Raw genomic sequence first — 17,953 nt, 5'->3', positions numbered from 1 at the left:
GCTGGCTCATACTTGAGTGACTGTCCACTAGGACACCTAGATCCCTCTCACAGGCACTACTGCCTATCTGGTACCTATACATCTGGTTTTTCCTGCCTAAGTGCTGGATCTTGCTTTTCTTGCCATTGAACGGCATCTTGTTTTGAGTTGGAAACGGGATGACCTTCCTTCTCTCTTTCCAAGGTGTTTTCCTCCAGTCCATTTCTCATTTTGTCCCATGGCTGGAGAGGTTTAGAAGTTAGTTCATCAATGGTCATCAAAGAGCTTCTTACCAGATTCCATATCAGTCAACCTACGAGAGAGTGCCACAGATGCTAACTACTGGAACTAAATACTGAGAAGTGAGTACAGTTTGTTTCAGATTGAAATGACTCTATACATCCTTGGACAATAGATCGTCTCTTGAAGCCGGGTGTTCGTCCTGGTCAGGGTGGTCATCGTTGTGTCTCAAGAATTCAACAACTGGGCTACATTTGAAAATACAATAGCAACACACAGTAGGAACTCCTATAAACTGCTTTATGCTTAATCGTTGCCCTGCTACATACCGATGAAGAAAAAACCTTGGGATCGTGTCATAAACTGTTATGCAAATGATGCTATTTGTAAGTATTAACATAATTTAGCGCTTAGAGTCATATTCTCATTTCTAATAACTCTACTGGAATGGAGAGTCTATTGCCATGTACTCTTAGCCTGCAGGATAGTCTTTTATCACAAAGCTGATTTTTTTTAATAACCTGCCAGCATATGTTTGGTATCTGGCAGCTTAGGTCGATGACACAATGTCTTCATTATCAAAAGCAGGTCTCCATACTGTAATAGGACATTAAAGCATGCCCGTGCTCATAAAGTAATACTTTGATATCTAAACGCAGAAGTATCGCAAGAGCATTCGGTAACAAAGGGAGGTTTTAATCCTTGGCATTCAGAGGCAATACTCTGTGGAGACTGCAATTTATTTCTGAAAGAAAGATGGATGCAGAGTGAAAAAAGGCATGAAATGGAAAGGTGAGATGGTTAGAAATCAAGGAACTTCACCCCCTTTCCTGTGCCTTTGTTATGTGCATCTCAACACCCCGACATACACTCACACAATACATACTTAGATTTGAGGATGCAATGCAAAATGATTGTGCTAAGCTGGAGGGCTGACTCTGGCTGAAAGAGTGGTTCTGAGTAAGTTAAAAATCAGGAGGCCCTTGGCAGGACTTTCTCATAATAACACATTTTATTAAAACACAAAGGTTTTCATGAATCACAGCTCACTTCATCAGATGCAACATCAGAGGATTGTTGTGACGATAAAATGAGAAGAAACCTTATCTAGGGAGTTCCCAGTGAAGAGAGTTTGTTTCAATAATTATTTAGAAATTTAAGAGATTTTGCTTGTTTCTTAAGATCACAAAATTGTAAAACTTATCGTTATATATGGGCTTGGCTGGCCTGTTGCTTGTTTCAAGAGCAAAAATAGAAAAAAGTTGTCAGTGCTTAAAAAAAGCTAGACATGAATGATATAATATATTGATAATCATGATGATAATATTCAGGGCCACAGTGTTATACTGGATTGCAGATTAAAAGCCCAATAGAAAAAAATTAATCAACTGATTAGTTTAATTGAAAAAAGTATTAAATCTATGGATGTCATTAAAGGGCAGATTCTTTCAGGTGCTACAGCTCACTTTATCTTGCAGTGTATGCTACTCAGCATACACAATGGAACAGCACAGCAGGAGGCTGGACAGCTCCGGGCTATAACCGTTTACGCGGGAAAAGCCTGAATGGCTCAAGCAGTTGACAACCCCAGGCATGGTCAGCCCTGGCGGGAAGCCAGGGTTTAAACCTATTGGCCACCTGCACTGGCGGGAAGCCCAGGTTTGAATCAATTGGTTGCGATTCACCTGGGCAGGTATAAATAGACGCCAGGTATCCCCTTTGCTCCAGATTCATTCTGTTCCTGAATAAATGCATCGTTACCCAGCTCATGTGTCCGTCTCTCTGTGAACACGCGATCTTGCAATCTGATGCATCCGATGAAGCAAGCTGTGGCTCATCACACAGAAATCTTTTAAAAAAATCAGTTTATCTGAAAAGGTGCTAGTAGACTCCCTTGTTTTTGGTACTGTAGATTAACATAGATGTTCTCCTACAATGTCCTTTGAATAAACTGCAAATGTTTCTGTATTCCAGGGGTGGGCAACTATGGAAATTTTATGACCTGTGGGCTTCCACTCCCTGAATTCTGCCTGAATTCCTGAAGCCAGCCATGTTGGCTTAGGAATTCTGGGAGTGGAAGTCCACAGGTCATAAAGTTGCCAGAGTTACCCACCCCTGCTCTATTCTGCAGCCTGGTGATGGTGAGGTGCCACCTGATTGACTAACACCTACAAATCACTCAGTGGCTCTTCCAATTCAGATGGAAGTGTCCTCGACTTATTAACAGTTCATTTGGAGACTGTTCAAATTACAAGGGCACTGAAAAAGTGACTTATGACCATTTTTCACACTCAACAGTCATGGGAGCATCCCCATGGTTATGTGAATAAAATTTAGATACTTGGCCACTGACCCATATTTGTGAAGGCTGCAGTGTCTTAGGGTCATATAATCACCTTTTACGACCTTCCAACAAGCAAAATCAAAAGTGAAGCCATGTTACTAACTCAAGAACTGCAGCAATTCACTTAATAATTATGGCAAGCAAAGTCGTAAAATGGGACAAAACTCACTTAACAAAGGTCTCACTTATCAACATAAATTTTGGGCTCAATTGTGGTTGTAAGTTGAGGACTACCTGTATACTGCTCCATACCGCTTTACAGCACTTTCTGGGTGGGTCACAAATGTGAGCTTATGACCCCCCCAACAATCTGGTTCCTCACTTTACCGACATCGGAGGGATGGAAGGCTGAGTCAACCTGGAGCCGGTCAGGATCGAACTCCTGGCAGTGGGCAGAGTCAGCCTGCACTGCTGCATTCCAACCGCTGTCCTTTCAGTTATTTTAAAACTGCTAACGAATCTTTTCTCAACCTTCCAATCTAATCCTCTCAATTTTTTCACACAGGCCTCAGTTTCCAGGCCTTGGATCAATCTGGTTTCCCTTCCCTGAACCTTTTTACAATTTGTCCCAACACAAAATTTGGGGTGGAGTCTCAGGAAAAGGAATAATCTTTTCTAGGTGGCCTGAACTGATTCCACACTAGGTTTTCCTAGAATCCTGCAATGTTGGAGCAAAAATATAAAATAGTAGCTTTAGGCAGTACTTTGGATTATATTTCTAGAAAGTGTTTAAAGCCCGCAGAAGTGCAACTATAGCACCGGTGTGCAACACATTAAAGGGTTTGGGGAAAGCTTTGTGTAAATCCAATGTAGCAGACATAAAAAAACAAGAGCTTGAAATTAAGGGACAAGAAGTGTAACTCAGTCAGAAATAAACCCACAATTTTTATTTCCAGTTTTTCCCCCTTAGCACCTTAATTTGCAGTAAGGGGAAGTTGATATTATTAACCAATGGTTAGGCTTTGGCAATTTATTACAGGTAGTCCTTGACTTACAACCATTCATTGAGCAACCATTCAAAGTTACAACGGCACTGAAAAATGTGACTTACAACTGTGATTCACTCAACAACTGTGGCAAAAAAAGTTATAAGATCAGGCATGACTCACGTAAATGCTACCGTGCTCAGCAACCTCTATGGAGATTCCAGTCCTCCAGGCCAGGTTTGTCCCAAAGGTGTTTTTTCAAAAGGCAGCTGGACTTCTGTTGTTTTTCCTTGAAGACATTTCGCTTCTCATCCAAGAAGCTTCTTCCATTCTCCATCACTGAATCAGAACTGAAGAAGCTTCTTGGATGAGAAGCAAAGGAAAAACAACAGAAGTCCAGCTGCCTTTTGAAAAAAGCATATTTGGGACTTGCTCAGCAATGGAAATTCCAGTCCCAATTGCAGACTGTTGAGGGCCATGAGTACACTTCCGGGTTTCTGGCTCCACTTCACTCATTTGGAAGTCCTGGCAATGGGAACTTGAAAATTAGCAGGAGGTTGCCCTGAAATGCCTCCTCCTTCCTGTTAAAGAGTCCTTACTCCCCTCCCAGGCAGATGTCTGTCACCACTATGAGTTGCCAGCCAAGTCCTGCAGCAATCCCGCTTTCCCTTCTCCACCCGCTTGGCGCAGCCGAGGCCTTGGTCCCAACCCTCTCCACCAGAGGCCCAACTTTTCTTTCAACCAGTAAACTTATCTGCCATTCATATTAAGATTGCTTCTGTGGTCCCAGAAGCCACTGATGGAAACATAATTTATGCCTGATGCTGGTGGTTTGCTTTGCAATATACTAGCTCCTGGTTCTTTATTTTAACTTGGTGACTTTAAAAATATTAAATTATGTAGCGGGGCAAAATTTGCAGGTGCCCACAAATGTGTCAGCAGGAATACTGTTACTTCAAGGGTCATTCTGGGAATTAATACAGCAGCAAACACAGGATGGGGTGAAAAAAATCAAGATAATGGCAATAATAATATGATTGAACCCCTGCCCCTTTTTAACCTGAGTGTCTGTGCAATGCATATAAAGAGGGGGAAGGACTTGTGCTGCAGGCCGCTTGGCAAGCAATGCATTAGGCGGCATTTTGCTCACAAGGAATTTTTCAGTACATCTACATTAGGGATCTTCTTTTTGAGATGATGGAATCAAACTGTTAAAATTGCATGGCATCTTTCTAATACTGTGCTTCCCTGAAAATAACACCAGATTTACACCTTATTTTTTGTTTGCTTCCAAAAGAGGCACCAGGTCTTATTTTCGGGGGATGTCTTACCTGCTTACCTCAGGACTGCTGCAGCCAGGCACCTGTTGTGCCACTGCCTGACTTCTTCTGTGGCCGCTTGTGGCTGCTGGTGGCAGGACACCATGTGGTGTGTCGCGCTGGTGCCACCACTCACAGCAGAATGCCACGTAGTGCGTCACACTGGTGCTGCTGCTTGCAGCAGGAGGCCATGCGATGTGTCACACTGGTGCTGCCACTAACGGCAGGAGGCCATGTGGCACGTTGGGCCATGGCATGCATGAGCGGTGGTACCAGCACAATTTTCCACATGGCGTCTTGCCACGTGGCAGCACCGGGGCAAGGCACCATGTTGCCTCCTGCTGCGAGTGGCTGCCAGCAACCAGAAGAAGTGGATGGGGCTGTTGTTGATGGTATCGCTGCGGCAAGGCAAGGCAGGTATTGGGATGTGGGAGGCCTGAGGTAAGCAGGTGTGGGGCACATGGGGCAGCTCCATCACCCATCCCCACTCTAGCTTGATTTTTAAGTGTGTGCCTCGCCCCACCTCGTACAACCAGACGGTGGGACAAAGCAGGCGGGGTCTTAACTAGGCCTTATTTTGGGGGTAGGGCTTATATTAGGCGAAAATGTAGAAATCAAGCTAGTGCTTATTTTCGGGATAGGTCTTAGTTTTGGGGAAACACAGTATAAACTCTTGTATACAATGCAATATAAGGGTAGCCCTCACCTAAGTTCAAGGTTCAAGGTCCTGGTCATGATCTTTAAGTCCTTACATGGCATGGGTCCGGGTTACCTCGGGGACCACCTGCTGCCGGCGTCAACTTCCCTCCGCCCAGTACGTGCCCACAGAGAGGGCCTCCTCAGGGTGCCTCCGGTCAGGGAATGTCGACTGGTGGCCCCCAGGGGGAGGGCCTTCTCTGTGGGCGCTCCGGCATTATGGAACCAACTGCCGGTTGAGCTCCGGATGGCATCAGACCTCCGATCCTTCCGCCGCGGGCTGAAGACCCACTTATTTGAATTAGCTGGTGTGGCCTGATGGGGGAATATGGGTTTTAAATTGGTTTTTAGTACTTTATTATTGTTGTTTTTTAACTGGGCACTGGTTTAATTTCTGTTTAACTTTTGTATCGTTATTTATATATGCCCTGTGAACCGCCCTGAGTCCCTAGGGAGAAGGGCGGTATAGAAATCAAATAAAACTAAACTAAACTAATGACTGCCCTCTTTAAAGACCATTCAAAGTTACCAAAGTTACCGGGGTCAAATTATTTTCCAAAGCACCAGAGGGCAGGACAAGAAGCAATGGATGGACACTAAACAAGAAGAGAAGAAATCTAGAACTAAGAAGAAATTTCCTGACAGTGAGGACAATTAATCAGTGGAACAATCTGCCTCTGGAAGTTGTGAATGCTCCAACAGTGGAAGTTTTTAAGAAGAGACTGGACAACCATTTGTCTGAAATGGTATATGGTTTCCTGCCTGAGCAGGGGGTTGGACTAGAAGACCTCCAAGGTCCCTTCTAATTCTATTCTATTCTATTCTATTCTATTCTATTCTATTCTATTCTATTCTATTCTATTCTATTCTATTCCTTTTCTCTATTCTATTCTATTCTATTCTATTCTATTCTATTCTATTCTATTCTATTCTATTCTATTCTATTCTATTCTATTCTATTCTATTCTATTCTATTCTATTCTATTCCATTCCATTCCATTCCATTCCATTCCATTCCATTCCATTCCATTCCATTCCATTCCATTCCATTCCGCACAGAATTATTATTCACATTAAACCCTGGCAGTGGCTTAAACTCTTGAAATCTGTGACTCCTTTGGTTTGGAAATTTAGTTGCTGATTTTCCCCCCATTACTTTCCAGGACTATTACAGTATATGTTCTATATTTTGAATCATTCAAGCTCAACATTCCAACAGCAGAAAAAAAAGACATTAAGAAAATGTGGGAAGCATCATCCAGTAATTTATGAGTTTGGAAGCTCAGGTTGCCAATTCCTTATAAAACAAATCTCACTTTGGTTCTGCACCTGGATGTGTTGTTTCCATTGTCAGAACAGAGCAGTTCACAGAGATCCAGAAAGAACAGATCCAAGTAGTGTAGTTTATTTTCTGTAATTTACTTTTGTGCCATTCATTTCAATTCCATAACGATTTTATGGGATTGTTAGTTTTTTTCCAGCTTGTGGCTGTTTTTAGCACTCTCTTGCATTGCACTAAAAGCTGCATTAGAATGACCCCAATTTAATTATGTTCTTCTGATTCTTTTGGTTCAATTCGGGCTAGTATCTGGGACATAAAAGAGGGTCTAGGGTGGGCTACTGAAATGATTGGTTTCTGGAAGTTCAGAATGGCCAAAATCACTGCCTACGCAAGAGGCAATGAGTAAGCAAATGAAACTAGAGACTTTCAGGAAAGAGCAATAACAATAGAGGAAGTCTTCAGGTTACAGCCATTTGTTCAGTGACGGAAGTTAAGCAGGTGCTGAGCAAATGGTAGTTACAACCAGCTCTCAAAGTCCTCGTTGTGGAAGCACCCGGCAGTCACGTGATCAGAATTTGGGCACTGGGTGACCAATCTGAATTTATAACTGATCACAGCATCCCACAGTCATATTCTAGTGTCCTGCACAAACTGCCTGTTTTAACCCTCCACACCTACCTATCTCCTTGCCATTTTTTCATTTTTGTCCAGCCTGCACTTCGCCACCTGCTCATGGTCCCAGCTGCCCCTGGATGACCTTTGTTCTCTTCTTCATCCCACTGCTAGCCCAGGGTCCAAATGCTGGATAAGGGTGCAACCCAAGATATGTTTGGTGGTGGAGCTTCATCTGCCTAAGGGAGCTTGTCAGGAACAGCCAGATGAGAGGTAGCGGGATGGAGCCAGTGAAGGAGGCAGGGTGGTGGTGGTGCAGGTAAAGGACCCCCATCTTCTATGACTGGCATGAGGAGTGATAGCCTGCAGACCGTGGACAGCACATTGGGATGGGATGGAGAGCAGTTGCAGCTCTTTGGGCAAAGGTGGCAGCTGGGTGGCAACCATGGTTTGGGTGGGGGTGGCTGAACTGGAGGATGAGGAGGGATGAGGCACAGTGGGTGCTCTGCAGTTTCTCTGGAGAATCAGACTATGGGCTTCAGAGAGGGATGGAGGAGAGCTCACCACCAAGCCTATCTCGCCCAGCCCACCCTTCCTCCTGCAAGGCATCACAAAGGCCCAGGCCAGGGGTAGGCAACCTTGGCTCTTTTATGACTCGTGGACTTCAACTCCCAGAATTCCTGAGCCAGTCATGCTGAGGGGAAAGGGAGAGGTTTCCAAGCTGAGCCATGCCGGCTCAGGAATTCTGGGAGTTGAGGTCCACGAGTCATAAAAGAGCCAAGGTTGCCTACCCCAGGGCCAGGCGGTTCCAATGCGAGCTGTGGGGCAGGGGGATAGGTGTGGAGGGGGGACCTGAAGTAGAGGCAGTTTGTGCAGAGCAGAGAAGCATGAGGTCCTGACCTAACAACTGCAATGGAGAGTGCTGGAACTATGGTGGATGTTGTGTTGTTTTGTTCAACGACTGCTTTGCTTAGTGATGGAAATTCTGATCCCAGTTAGGGTCATAATCTGAGGACTACCTCTAGAGGAAGAGAAGGATGCATGACACCAGGAGTTGTCTGTGGAGATTCTCAATCATCCAGGTCATGGTTTTCTTCAGTTGCAACTGAACAAGCTTCTTGGATGAGAAGCGAAATATTTTCAAAGGTAAAAACCAAGAAAATGCAGTTGCCTTTTGGAAAAAGCATATTTGATGCGGCAGGAGTTGAGCACTGAGTTTTATGACTGGAATAAAACGCTACTGACATGATGGGTAAATAAGATACTTCTGTTAAGACATAGAAGTTCAGATAAGAGTTCAGGAAATAAATAGTGCATTGTTTTAATACATTGCATAAAGTTCTATTATGTTTTCATAAAGCTTTTTTTCTTTTTTGCCCAAAGATTTAAAAATACATTGACTAACAAATTTATTTTAGTAAACGTTTGCAAGAACTTCAGTATACAAGCGTGAATTCTTATTCCACAAGAATTTTGTGTCACAATAGATTGTTTCTATTGTGACAAATTATGGCAACTTCCAATTTGGAAAGTTTATACATTATTAATATTGGCTAAGATGATGAACATGAGGTCAACCTGTCAGCCTGATTTGTCCTTAATCGAAGCACTGCTTGAAAACAGCTACCACTGAATTCCTGGACATTACTGATTTTATTTAGCAAACTAAAATCTGCTACAATTAGAAGAGATTCTAGTGGTGACTGATCCAGAACCGAGGCCTGGAAGTATCCCCTGGACTTTCCCTTCTAGGGTTTGTCTTTTGATATCACCTGCTCAAAATTTGTGAAATCCAAAGTGACTTACATGAGCCCACCTCTTATTCCATATCTCTGGTCCGTATCGATGACATTCCTTCATAATCCAAGGGTAGCATTTGAGATGTTTAGTGATGTCACAAAATGCAGTCCCATTTCCCCCAAATTCATTATCCATCTTGAACACCCAACGTTGCACTTCTGGGTTGTCTACGATCAGCTGACTGAGGACCTCGATCATCTGGAGGAGAAAAATGTGAAGATTTTATTTTCCATTTTCGTCCCTCTCTTGCTGTAATTGATGTTCTGTCCAGATGTTCTGTACGACACACAGGTTAAACGTTCTGTCCAGATGTTCTGCATGACACACAGGTTAAACCAAGAGAAGGAACATAAGAGCACTAGATAATATATGATCAGGAACATAATAGAATAACAGAGTTGGAAGGTACTTTGGTGGTCTTCTAGTCCAACCCCTTGCTTAAGTAGGAGATCATATACCTTTTCAGATAAATGGTTGTCCAGTCTCTTCTTAAAAGCCTCCAGTGATGAAGCACCCACAATTTTTGAAGGTAAGCTGTTCAATTTGTTTTCACTGTCAGGAAGTTTCTCCTTAGTTCTAAAGTAGATTCTCTCCTTGATAAGTTTCCATCCATTGCTTCTTGTCCTGCCCTCAGGTGCTTTGGAGAATAGGTTGATCCCCTCTTTTTTGTGGCAGCCCCTCAAATATTGGAACATTGCTATCATGTCACCCCTAGTCCTTCTTTTCACTAGAATATACGTACTCAATTCCTGCAACTGTTCTTTGTATGTTTAGCCTCCAGCCCCCTAATCATCTTTGTTGCTCTTTTCTGCACTCTTTCCAGACTTTTTTATAATACAGTGACATATTATACATCTTTTTATATGTATGATGTATTATAAAAAGTATTTGAAATATTAAAATAGTACATTTCAAACAGTAATTTCAAATAGTCAAATAATATTGACTATTTGAAATGTACTGCTATTCAATTTTTTTACTAGATAGAAAAATACTCCTTGTTAAAGAGATGAAAGGCATAGCTTTTTTATAAATATTTTATTAATTTTCTAGTTTTACAATCATAAGTACTTAATAAACAACGTGTTGTCCTGGATCCATTAGTAATTCAATATTAACTTCTTCAGTGTAGGCCCAATATTACACCATGCAATGCTTCCTCTCTTCTTCTGGTAGTACACATTTTCCCACATCAGGCAAATACAATTCTTATTGTTTTTAATACATATACAATTGAATATCAACATCTTTGTGACATTTGCCTAATAATATCAATAATGTCGGTTTAAAATATATTTTCTAACCAAAATATACTTTAACTGCATTTGCACTTAATATCCATTTGTTCATTATCCTGTTTTCCTGCTTTTTAAAAAAAATTTTCCCATCAGTGTTCAAAATGTCTCTATCACTTATAATTTCTCATAATAAGTTATTTTTGGGTAACCAAAAGCTTCCCTTATTCAAACCTTATTAGCATTTTCATATTTCCCTTCTCATGCCAAAATATAATATTCTAGTTATAAATCCTCTTTTTAGTTATAATAATACTTCTATTTCTAACAATTATCAATTCTCAGCCATGTTCAAACATCTGATTTAATAGTATAATATCCCATCTAATGGGTCAAAACCTCTATTTTCTTCAGTCTTACTCTAGCTTTCTTCCTTTGCCAACTAACTTTCCAAGTCAATACATTTGAATCATCAAGTAATTTTTCCTCTATTTTTGTGTATATTATTTGGAATAAGAAAGACAATTTGATTAAAGTATTTTTGGAAGGACGATCAACCTACTGATACTCATTAAACAACCTCCCTCTTTCTCCAATTTCCCACAATTCTCCTAACAACTCTATCTTCCATTCAGCTTTTCTTTCTTATCCTCAAGTGTCTTCTGAGATCTTGACAGGTAAGATATCTTTTCCATTTCCAATATTATCACTACGTCTTCTAATTCTTCATTTGTCTGAGTCTCTCTGTTAGTTCCTTTCTTTAGGTCCTCCATCTTTGGATCTGCTGCCTCTGATTTTCCTTCTATTTTCTGGGTTGCTAGTTCCTTCTTTGTAGTCATTTTCTGAGTTTGTAGATTTAGATTAAAGAATTGTTCTTTTATCTCCTTTGTATTATTTTTAGTCTCATCATGAGCTAAGGCAATTGTCTCTTGTATTGATTTTAACATAAAATGTCTTTCTGAAATTCATGAACATTTTCTTGTTGGTATGTCAAGCTGGGGACTCTGGGGACAGATGTTAGGGATGGTATTTTTACCATTTGAAGCTACGTATGGAACATCTATTTTGTTTTTATATGTAGTCTTTATAGTCCAATCTATTTAGGGATTTAAAAAGTTTCAGTCAATTGTCATTTGAACTCCTAATTATCCAGCTAGCCTATCAGTCTGTCCTTAAGTCTCCCCTCGGCAAATATAAGTAAAGTTTGATTTTTTTCAAATTTTTCTGTCCAATGAAAAACACATTCTTTCTGTCCAGATAGAGAAGAGCAATTAAAAATTCTTCATCAATTAAAGGTTTATAGTTCAAAATATTCCATCATCTCAATCAATAATGCATGTTTCTTCTATAAGGAAATAGCTCAGGGGTGGCGAACCTATGGCATGCATGCCACAGGCGGCACACAGAGCTGTCCCTGTTGGCATGCACGCCATTGCTGGATTCCTCCCCCTCCCCACACATGCGCAGTCCAGGAACAGCTGAGAGAGCTGGGTGGGGTCAGGGAACCTATAAAACAGGGGTGGCAAACCTATGGCACGCATGTCATGGGCAGCATGCAGAGCCGTCCCTGTGGGCATGCACACCATTGCTGGGCTCCTCCCCCTCCCCCTACATGCGCAGTCCAGGAACAGCTGCGAGAGCTGGGCGGGGTCAGGGAACCTATTCTATGACAAGGTGATTACGATGGGTAATTAGAAAAGAAGCTTCACATTGATGTGATTGTTACTTGTAGAAATACTAGAAAAATGTTTATATTTAATTGTTATCTATTAAAATACTAAGAAATGTACTAATTTAAGGTTGATAAATGAGAGTATTATTAGAAAAAGAGAAAATCAAGGAAAGCTACTATGTGGATTATGGAAACTAAATTGTTATTGATTGTTTGTAAATATAAACCCAGACAACACCCTGCTTACAAAATACTAAGGTGATTATGTTAAAAAATAATAATAAAATATATTAAAAAAAGAAAGTAAGTTTCTGAAAACAAGAGTCTTATCTGAGTCAGAGCTTCCATCCAAGTTTCCTCTAGGCCAGGGCTTTTCAACTTTTCCACCGATTGTACCACTTTTAGGATATGGCAACATCCAAGTACCACCAGTCGCCTAGCAAGGTGTCAAAAACATGATGACCAAAAAAGGGGGGGGAAGTGATGAAGTACAGGTAGTCCTTGAGTTACAACAGTTCACTTAATGACTGTTTGAAGTTACAATGGCACTGAAAAAAGTGCCCCCCAAGCCGCAGCTGAGCAAGACACCTGCCTGCCCGCCTGGCGGCGCTCTTCCTCCTGTCCGAGGTTTTCATTGTTGTGAGCATTTCTTTTGAGGATTGGCAGCGGGAGTGGGGTGGTGGGTGTTTGGTTTTTATTCCTCCCTCCCACCCACCCCTCTGCTGGGTGGTTGCAGCAGGTTTTGGTCACTTCACATGACCCTGGGACACTGTGACCATCATAAATATGAATCAGTTGCCAAGCATCTGAATGTAAATCAGAAGACCCTGGAGATGCTGCAACATTCCAGCTGATCGGCGCTTCTTCTGGGCTCAGCAGAAGCACCAGGATCAGCACCAAGCTCCAGCTGGAGCATGGCGTTGATCCTGGTGCTTCCACTGAGCCCTGTCAGCCCTGCAGCTCCAGCCATCTCTCGCTCAGGCTTGTGTGGTGCTGCCACCGGTCCAGCTCATTCCCCTCTCCCACTACCACTTTTCTAGGATGGTTGTGTACCACCTGCCAGGTGCTAATGTACCACAGGTGGTACCCATACCACTGATTGAAAAGCCCTACTCTAGGCATAATAAATTGTAGTTCTGTAGCTCGCCACTACATGTTGGTAATGCTATCTTCCAACTTTTTACATCCAAACTTATATTACAAGCTTTTTAAGTTTTTTTAAATAAAATCTCAAAATCATTTTTAGTCCCCAAATTTCAAAGTTTTATATGTGTATTGCTTCCAAATTAATTGTCAATGCTGCAAACATTGACATGTTTTTGCACTGACAATATAAGAGGCAGCCTTTTGCTTTAACTGTTTGGCTTTGAATCAGTAAAGCACAGGAGGAATTCTACCCAGATGTTTTGAGAAGATAAGGGATAGCCGCTTCAGAAGGGAAGTGAAAGTTCATGTGTTAAACTAATTGATGAATGTGATTTATGACGTGTAATTAAGGGAGGGAATTCTGTACAATATGATGTGTAAAGGGGAGGAGAATTCAGATTCTGGCATCCATCCATGAGTGCCGATGCTCCATTCTCATTATTATAGACTTTTTTAGAATAAACAATCATGCAGTGTTCTTTGATCTGTCTCATTAATCGGAACCATAACATCATGCCAGAATCTTCTTTCTTTCAAACATCCTGGGGGGTCCTGAGCCCCCGCCACTGTCTCTAGTAAGGGAGAGAAGCTGGCAAAGATTCAGGGAAGAATTTTCATCATGGGAAGAGGAAGCCTGCTTGGAGACGATAACCCGGCTGTTGATGAAACCTCAGAGGAAGGAGTACTAGATGGCTTGCTGTGGGAAGATGAGTTTGGGCAGATTTCCAAACCCAAGCAGTTAAGTGAGCCTACCTGGTCATCAGGCTGGAACCACTCCAGCGGAGACTACAGATGCCTCGAGACTGCACTGCCAGAGTTTTCAAAAGCAGAATGGTGGAGAGCTACCAGACCATCTGCCACTGAGAACTTGGGTGAGTGGAAAATCCTGTATGCAGATCAGACAGCCCGCCAGCCCCAGGAGTCCCCTGCTAGGCCCTCCAGACCCACAGAGACAGAGAACCCCAGCCTGGGGCCTCTGCAGCAATGGGAGGTTGGGGAACCCCCACAAGTGAAAGGCCAACAACCTCTGAGCTTGCCCCAGGTAATAGAAGCCTTGCAACAGCTGGGGGTGGTGCGGAAGCCTGGAGATCAGGAGCTGGTGGGAGGACAACAACAGCAAGGGTGGCAGCAGCAGGGCCTGAACATGCAACCCATGAACATACAGCAGGACCAGTGGGGCCAGCAGCAGTGGGGGCCCCAGCAATCAATGATGGCCCCACCCTTCAGAGCAACCTTCGTTGGGGACCCAGAGAAACTGATTTTTTTCCTAAACCAAGTACGCTCTCATTTGAATCGCTGGGCCTATCTCTACCCGGATCCATGTGCTATGGTCAATGTGATGGCGTCCAGCCTAGAGGGAGAAGCATCCGAATGGTTAAACAATTTATATAATGAGCAAGCCCCTGAATTGGAGGACCCCCACCTTTTTCTCCTAGGGCTGAGAGATTTGAGGACCCATCCATTGCCCTCAAAGCAGAGGAACAGATCCACAAGATAAAACAAGCTGGCCGGCCTGCCCTGGAGTATGTGTGGGAGTTTCACAAAATAGCCAGTCAGATAGGGAGATGGCCTGAGCAATCCATAATTCATCATTTCAGGGAAGGGTTGGACGACCACCTTTCTCAGGCCTGCATATACCGAGCTGTACCTGACCAGTTGCAAGAATGGTACTGGACAGCGGTAAGATTAGATGTTCAGCTTGTCCGCTATAAGAAGCCTCTCCCACCTGAAGCCGAGCTGAGGTCAGAACAACCCGAATGGCAATCACCCCCACAAAATTCTGCAGCTACTGTGATGGCTGAAAGACCCAGGCCACCTGTAGCCCCGGCAATTAAGTGTTTCCGGTGCGGACAGCAGGGACATCGAGCAGCAAAATGCCCAGTCTCCTACCCCCAACCGCAGAACAGACCAGGACCAGCAGTGAGGAAGAAACCTGCACAGCGGCTAATGGGAGAGAAATTCAACCGGATGACGCAGGAACCTGTTGCCCAGGTCACATCCCCCAAACGGGAGGACGCTGGAACTTAGAATGGATCCACCCCCATTCTACCCTCTTTTGACAGCGACGGAATGACCTGATGGTGATCTGACACGTCCCACCTTTTTTTACTACCTGCCAAGCTCATAATCCCTAAATTGGGTACACAGGTAGATTTAAAGGTGCTAGTTGATTCTGGATGCTCCAGATGCATTATTAGCTTGCCATTTGCCATGAAACTGGGCATACGAGCAAAACTGCTCTCCAAACCTGTGAGGTTCGAGCAAACCGATGGCTCCTTGATGGGAGGGACTTTAGTCATGGAATTAACGAAGCCCCTACACTTAGAAATAAGTGAGCACTGGGAGTTTATTTGCTTCCTGGTGGCCCCAAAAATGACTGGGACTGTGATTTTAGGATTAGCCTGGTTGGACAAATGGAAGCCGTTTATCTGGTGGGAGAAAGGAATGAGAACTGTGAGACTACCTATAGGGCCCAATCCCCCCATTGAGTCAACAGATTTTAGCCACCTCACGGTCACCAGGTGAGCCACTCATCCCCAGCGAGTACCAGGACCTAGCGGAGGCATATAGTGAGAAAGAATGTGATATTTTGCCTCCTCACTGGCCCAATGATTATTCCATTGAACTGTTGCCGGGGGCCAAACTCTCATGACCAAGAATGCACGCTATGTCCCCCCTTGAAATGGAAGAGATGCAGCAATACGTGGATACAAACCTAGCGAGGGGATTCATTGAGCCCCTGTGGGAGCCCCTGTGTTGTTCAAAGGAAAAAAAAGATGGGTCTCTTCTTCTCTGTGTAGACTATAAGGGCCTTAATGCTGAGAGTGTGGAAAATAAATACCCTCTTCCCCTCCTGAAAGACTTACTAACCCTCCTGGTGAAGGGGAGTGTCTTCACTAAGTTAGACCTGAGAGAAGCATATTACCAGGTGAGAATAAAGGAGGGGGATGAGTGAAAAACGGCCTTCAACTGCCCCTTGGGAAGCTACCAATTCAAAGTCATGCCATTTGGACTGCAGAAGGCCCCAGCCGTATTTATGCAGTTGATTAATGAGGTCCTACATGATCATTTATACAAAGGGGTTCTGGTGTATCTTGATGACATTCTGATATACAGTACGAATATGACTGACCACATAAAACTGGTCAGAGAAGTGTTAAAGAAACTATTGAATGCCAAACTTTATGTCAAATTGTCAAAATGTGAATTTCACCAAACTCGATTAGATTATCTTGGCTATAGAATTTCCGATGAGGGCATCGAAATGGACCCAGCCAAAGTGAAAGCTATAATTGAATGGCAGCCCCAAAGACTCACAAACAGCTGCAGAGCTTCCTTGGGTTCGCCAACTTCTACTGTCAATTCATTCCCTCTTTTGTTGAGATTGTTCTACCCCTTACAGAACTACTCAAAACAGGCAAGGGAGGGGGAAAACCGTGACCTGGCCAACCACTAGCATGGTCTATGAGTTGTCAGAAAGCTTTTGAGAATTTAAAAAGACTATTTGCGGCTGAACCGGTTCTAAAGCACCCCTGCCCAGGGGAGCCCTTCGTAATTCAAGCAGACACCAGCGACATGGCAGTCGGAGCTGTGTTACTGCAAAAGAATAAAAGTGGGGTCCTGCAACCTTGTACCTACACCTCTAAGAAATTCATTGAAGGCGAGAGGAGATGGACAGTCTGGGAGAAGGAGGCCTTTGGAATTAGGTGGGGGCTATTAAACTGGCGACACTATTTAGAAGGGAGCAAGGTGCCTTTTGAAGTATAGACAGATCACAAAAATTTAGAGGCAACATGGGGTGAATCTACCTTTAATTTTTTATGATGGTAGAACCATGAATTAAAATGCTTTATAATTCTGATCCAGATAGCATAAACTCTGCAGAACGGTTTTAATCAGACTTTTATTGATCAGGAATCCTAGGCAGACTTACATTTGCTGATAAGTTCATCCAATCATGAACATATCTGTCCATTCTGGCAGTGTAAAAAATGAAAGGTAGATTCACCCCATGTTGATTCGGAGAGAAGCCTCGTTGCTTGGGTTTGTGAAGAGAGATCATACAAAAGCACAAAGCCAGGAAATCCTGCAATAAACTTTGAAACTCCTCCCACTGTTTAGATAAGCTATAGGATTTACTAAGAACTAGACTACATCTCCCAGAAGCCATCTCTTAAGGAAATAGCATTTAACCCTGTAAATGCTACATGTTCTTACAATTCTGCTAAGGATGTCAGAAAAGAACCAAGGTTGCCTACCCCTGCGAGTCTAGTCAAATAAATTGAATACATGTGAGCTGAATTGAGGATGTTAGGAAGTCAAAATCATTGCATCATGTTCCAGTATCAGCAAATACAGTTGTGGTTCCCATTTACTCTTGATCATGATACAAGGGACTCTGACTTACAGTTGTAAACAAAACCACCTGAGATCCAGAAGCAATGGATGGAAAGTCATATGTTAGCCATGCAAAGAAGTAACCACTATGAGGTTTCTAATGAGGCCTGAAACTTTGCAGGATTGGATTCTGACAAATTAAACCTGCTTTGCTTCAGTTGCACCTGAAGTGAGGAATGCAAATGACTTGAGTTCAGAAAGTAGAATGACTACAGTGATAGCTTTACCTTGAAATTGTCTTTGTTTATATGAAATTCTTGATTTCTGGACTGAATTTTGCTATCATATCATTCACTAAACATTG

The 17,953-nt window shown here is 42.9% G+C and overlaps 1 protein-coding gene across 1 annotated transcript in view; it reads right to left on the bottom strand.

The window, feature by feature from the left end:
• IQCH (IQ motif containing H) overlaps window positions 1-17,953 on the bottom strand; it is a gene marked incomplete at both ends in the record, with an annotated part of 134,872 nt that overhangs the window by 42,500 nt on the left and 74,419 nt on the right. The window contains one exon of the mRNA XM_083371727.1: window positions 9,205-9,396. Within this exon, the coding sequence (XP_083227853.1) occupies window positions 9,205-9,396 (192 nt within the window). The remainder of the gene's footprint in view (window positions 1-9,204; window positions 9,397-17,953) is intronic.

Source organism: Vipera ursinii (genome assembly GCF_947247035.1).
Source record: "Vipera ursinii genome assembly, chromosome: 11".
Lineage (NCBI taxonomy): Eukaryota > Metazoa > Chordata > Lepidosauria > Squamata > Viperidae > Vipera > Vipera ursinii.
This window is presented reverse-complemented; position numbering and strand designations above follow the sequence as displayed.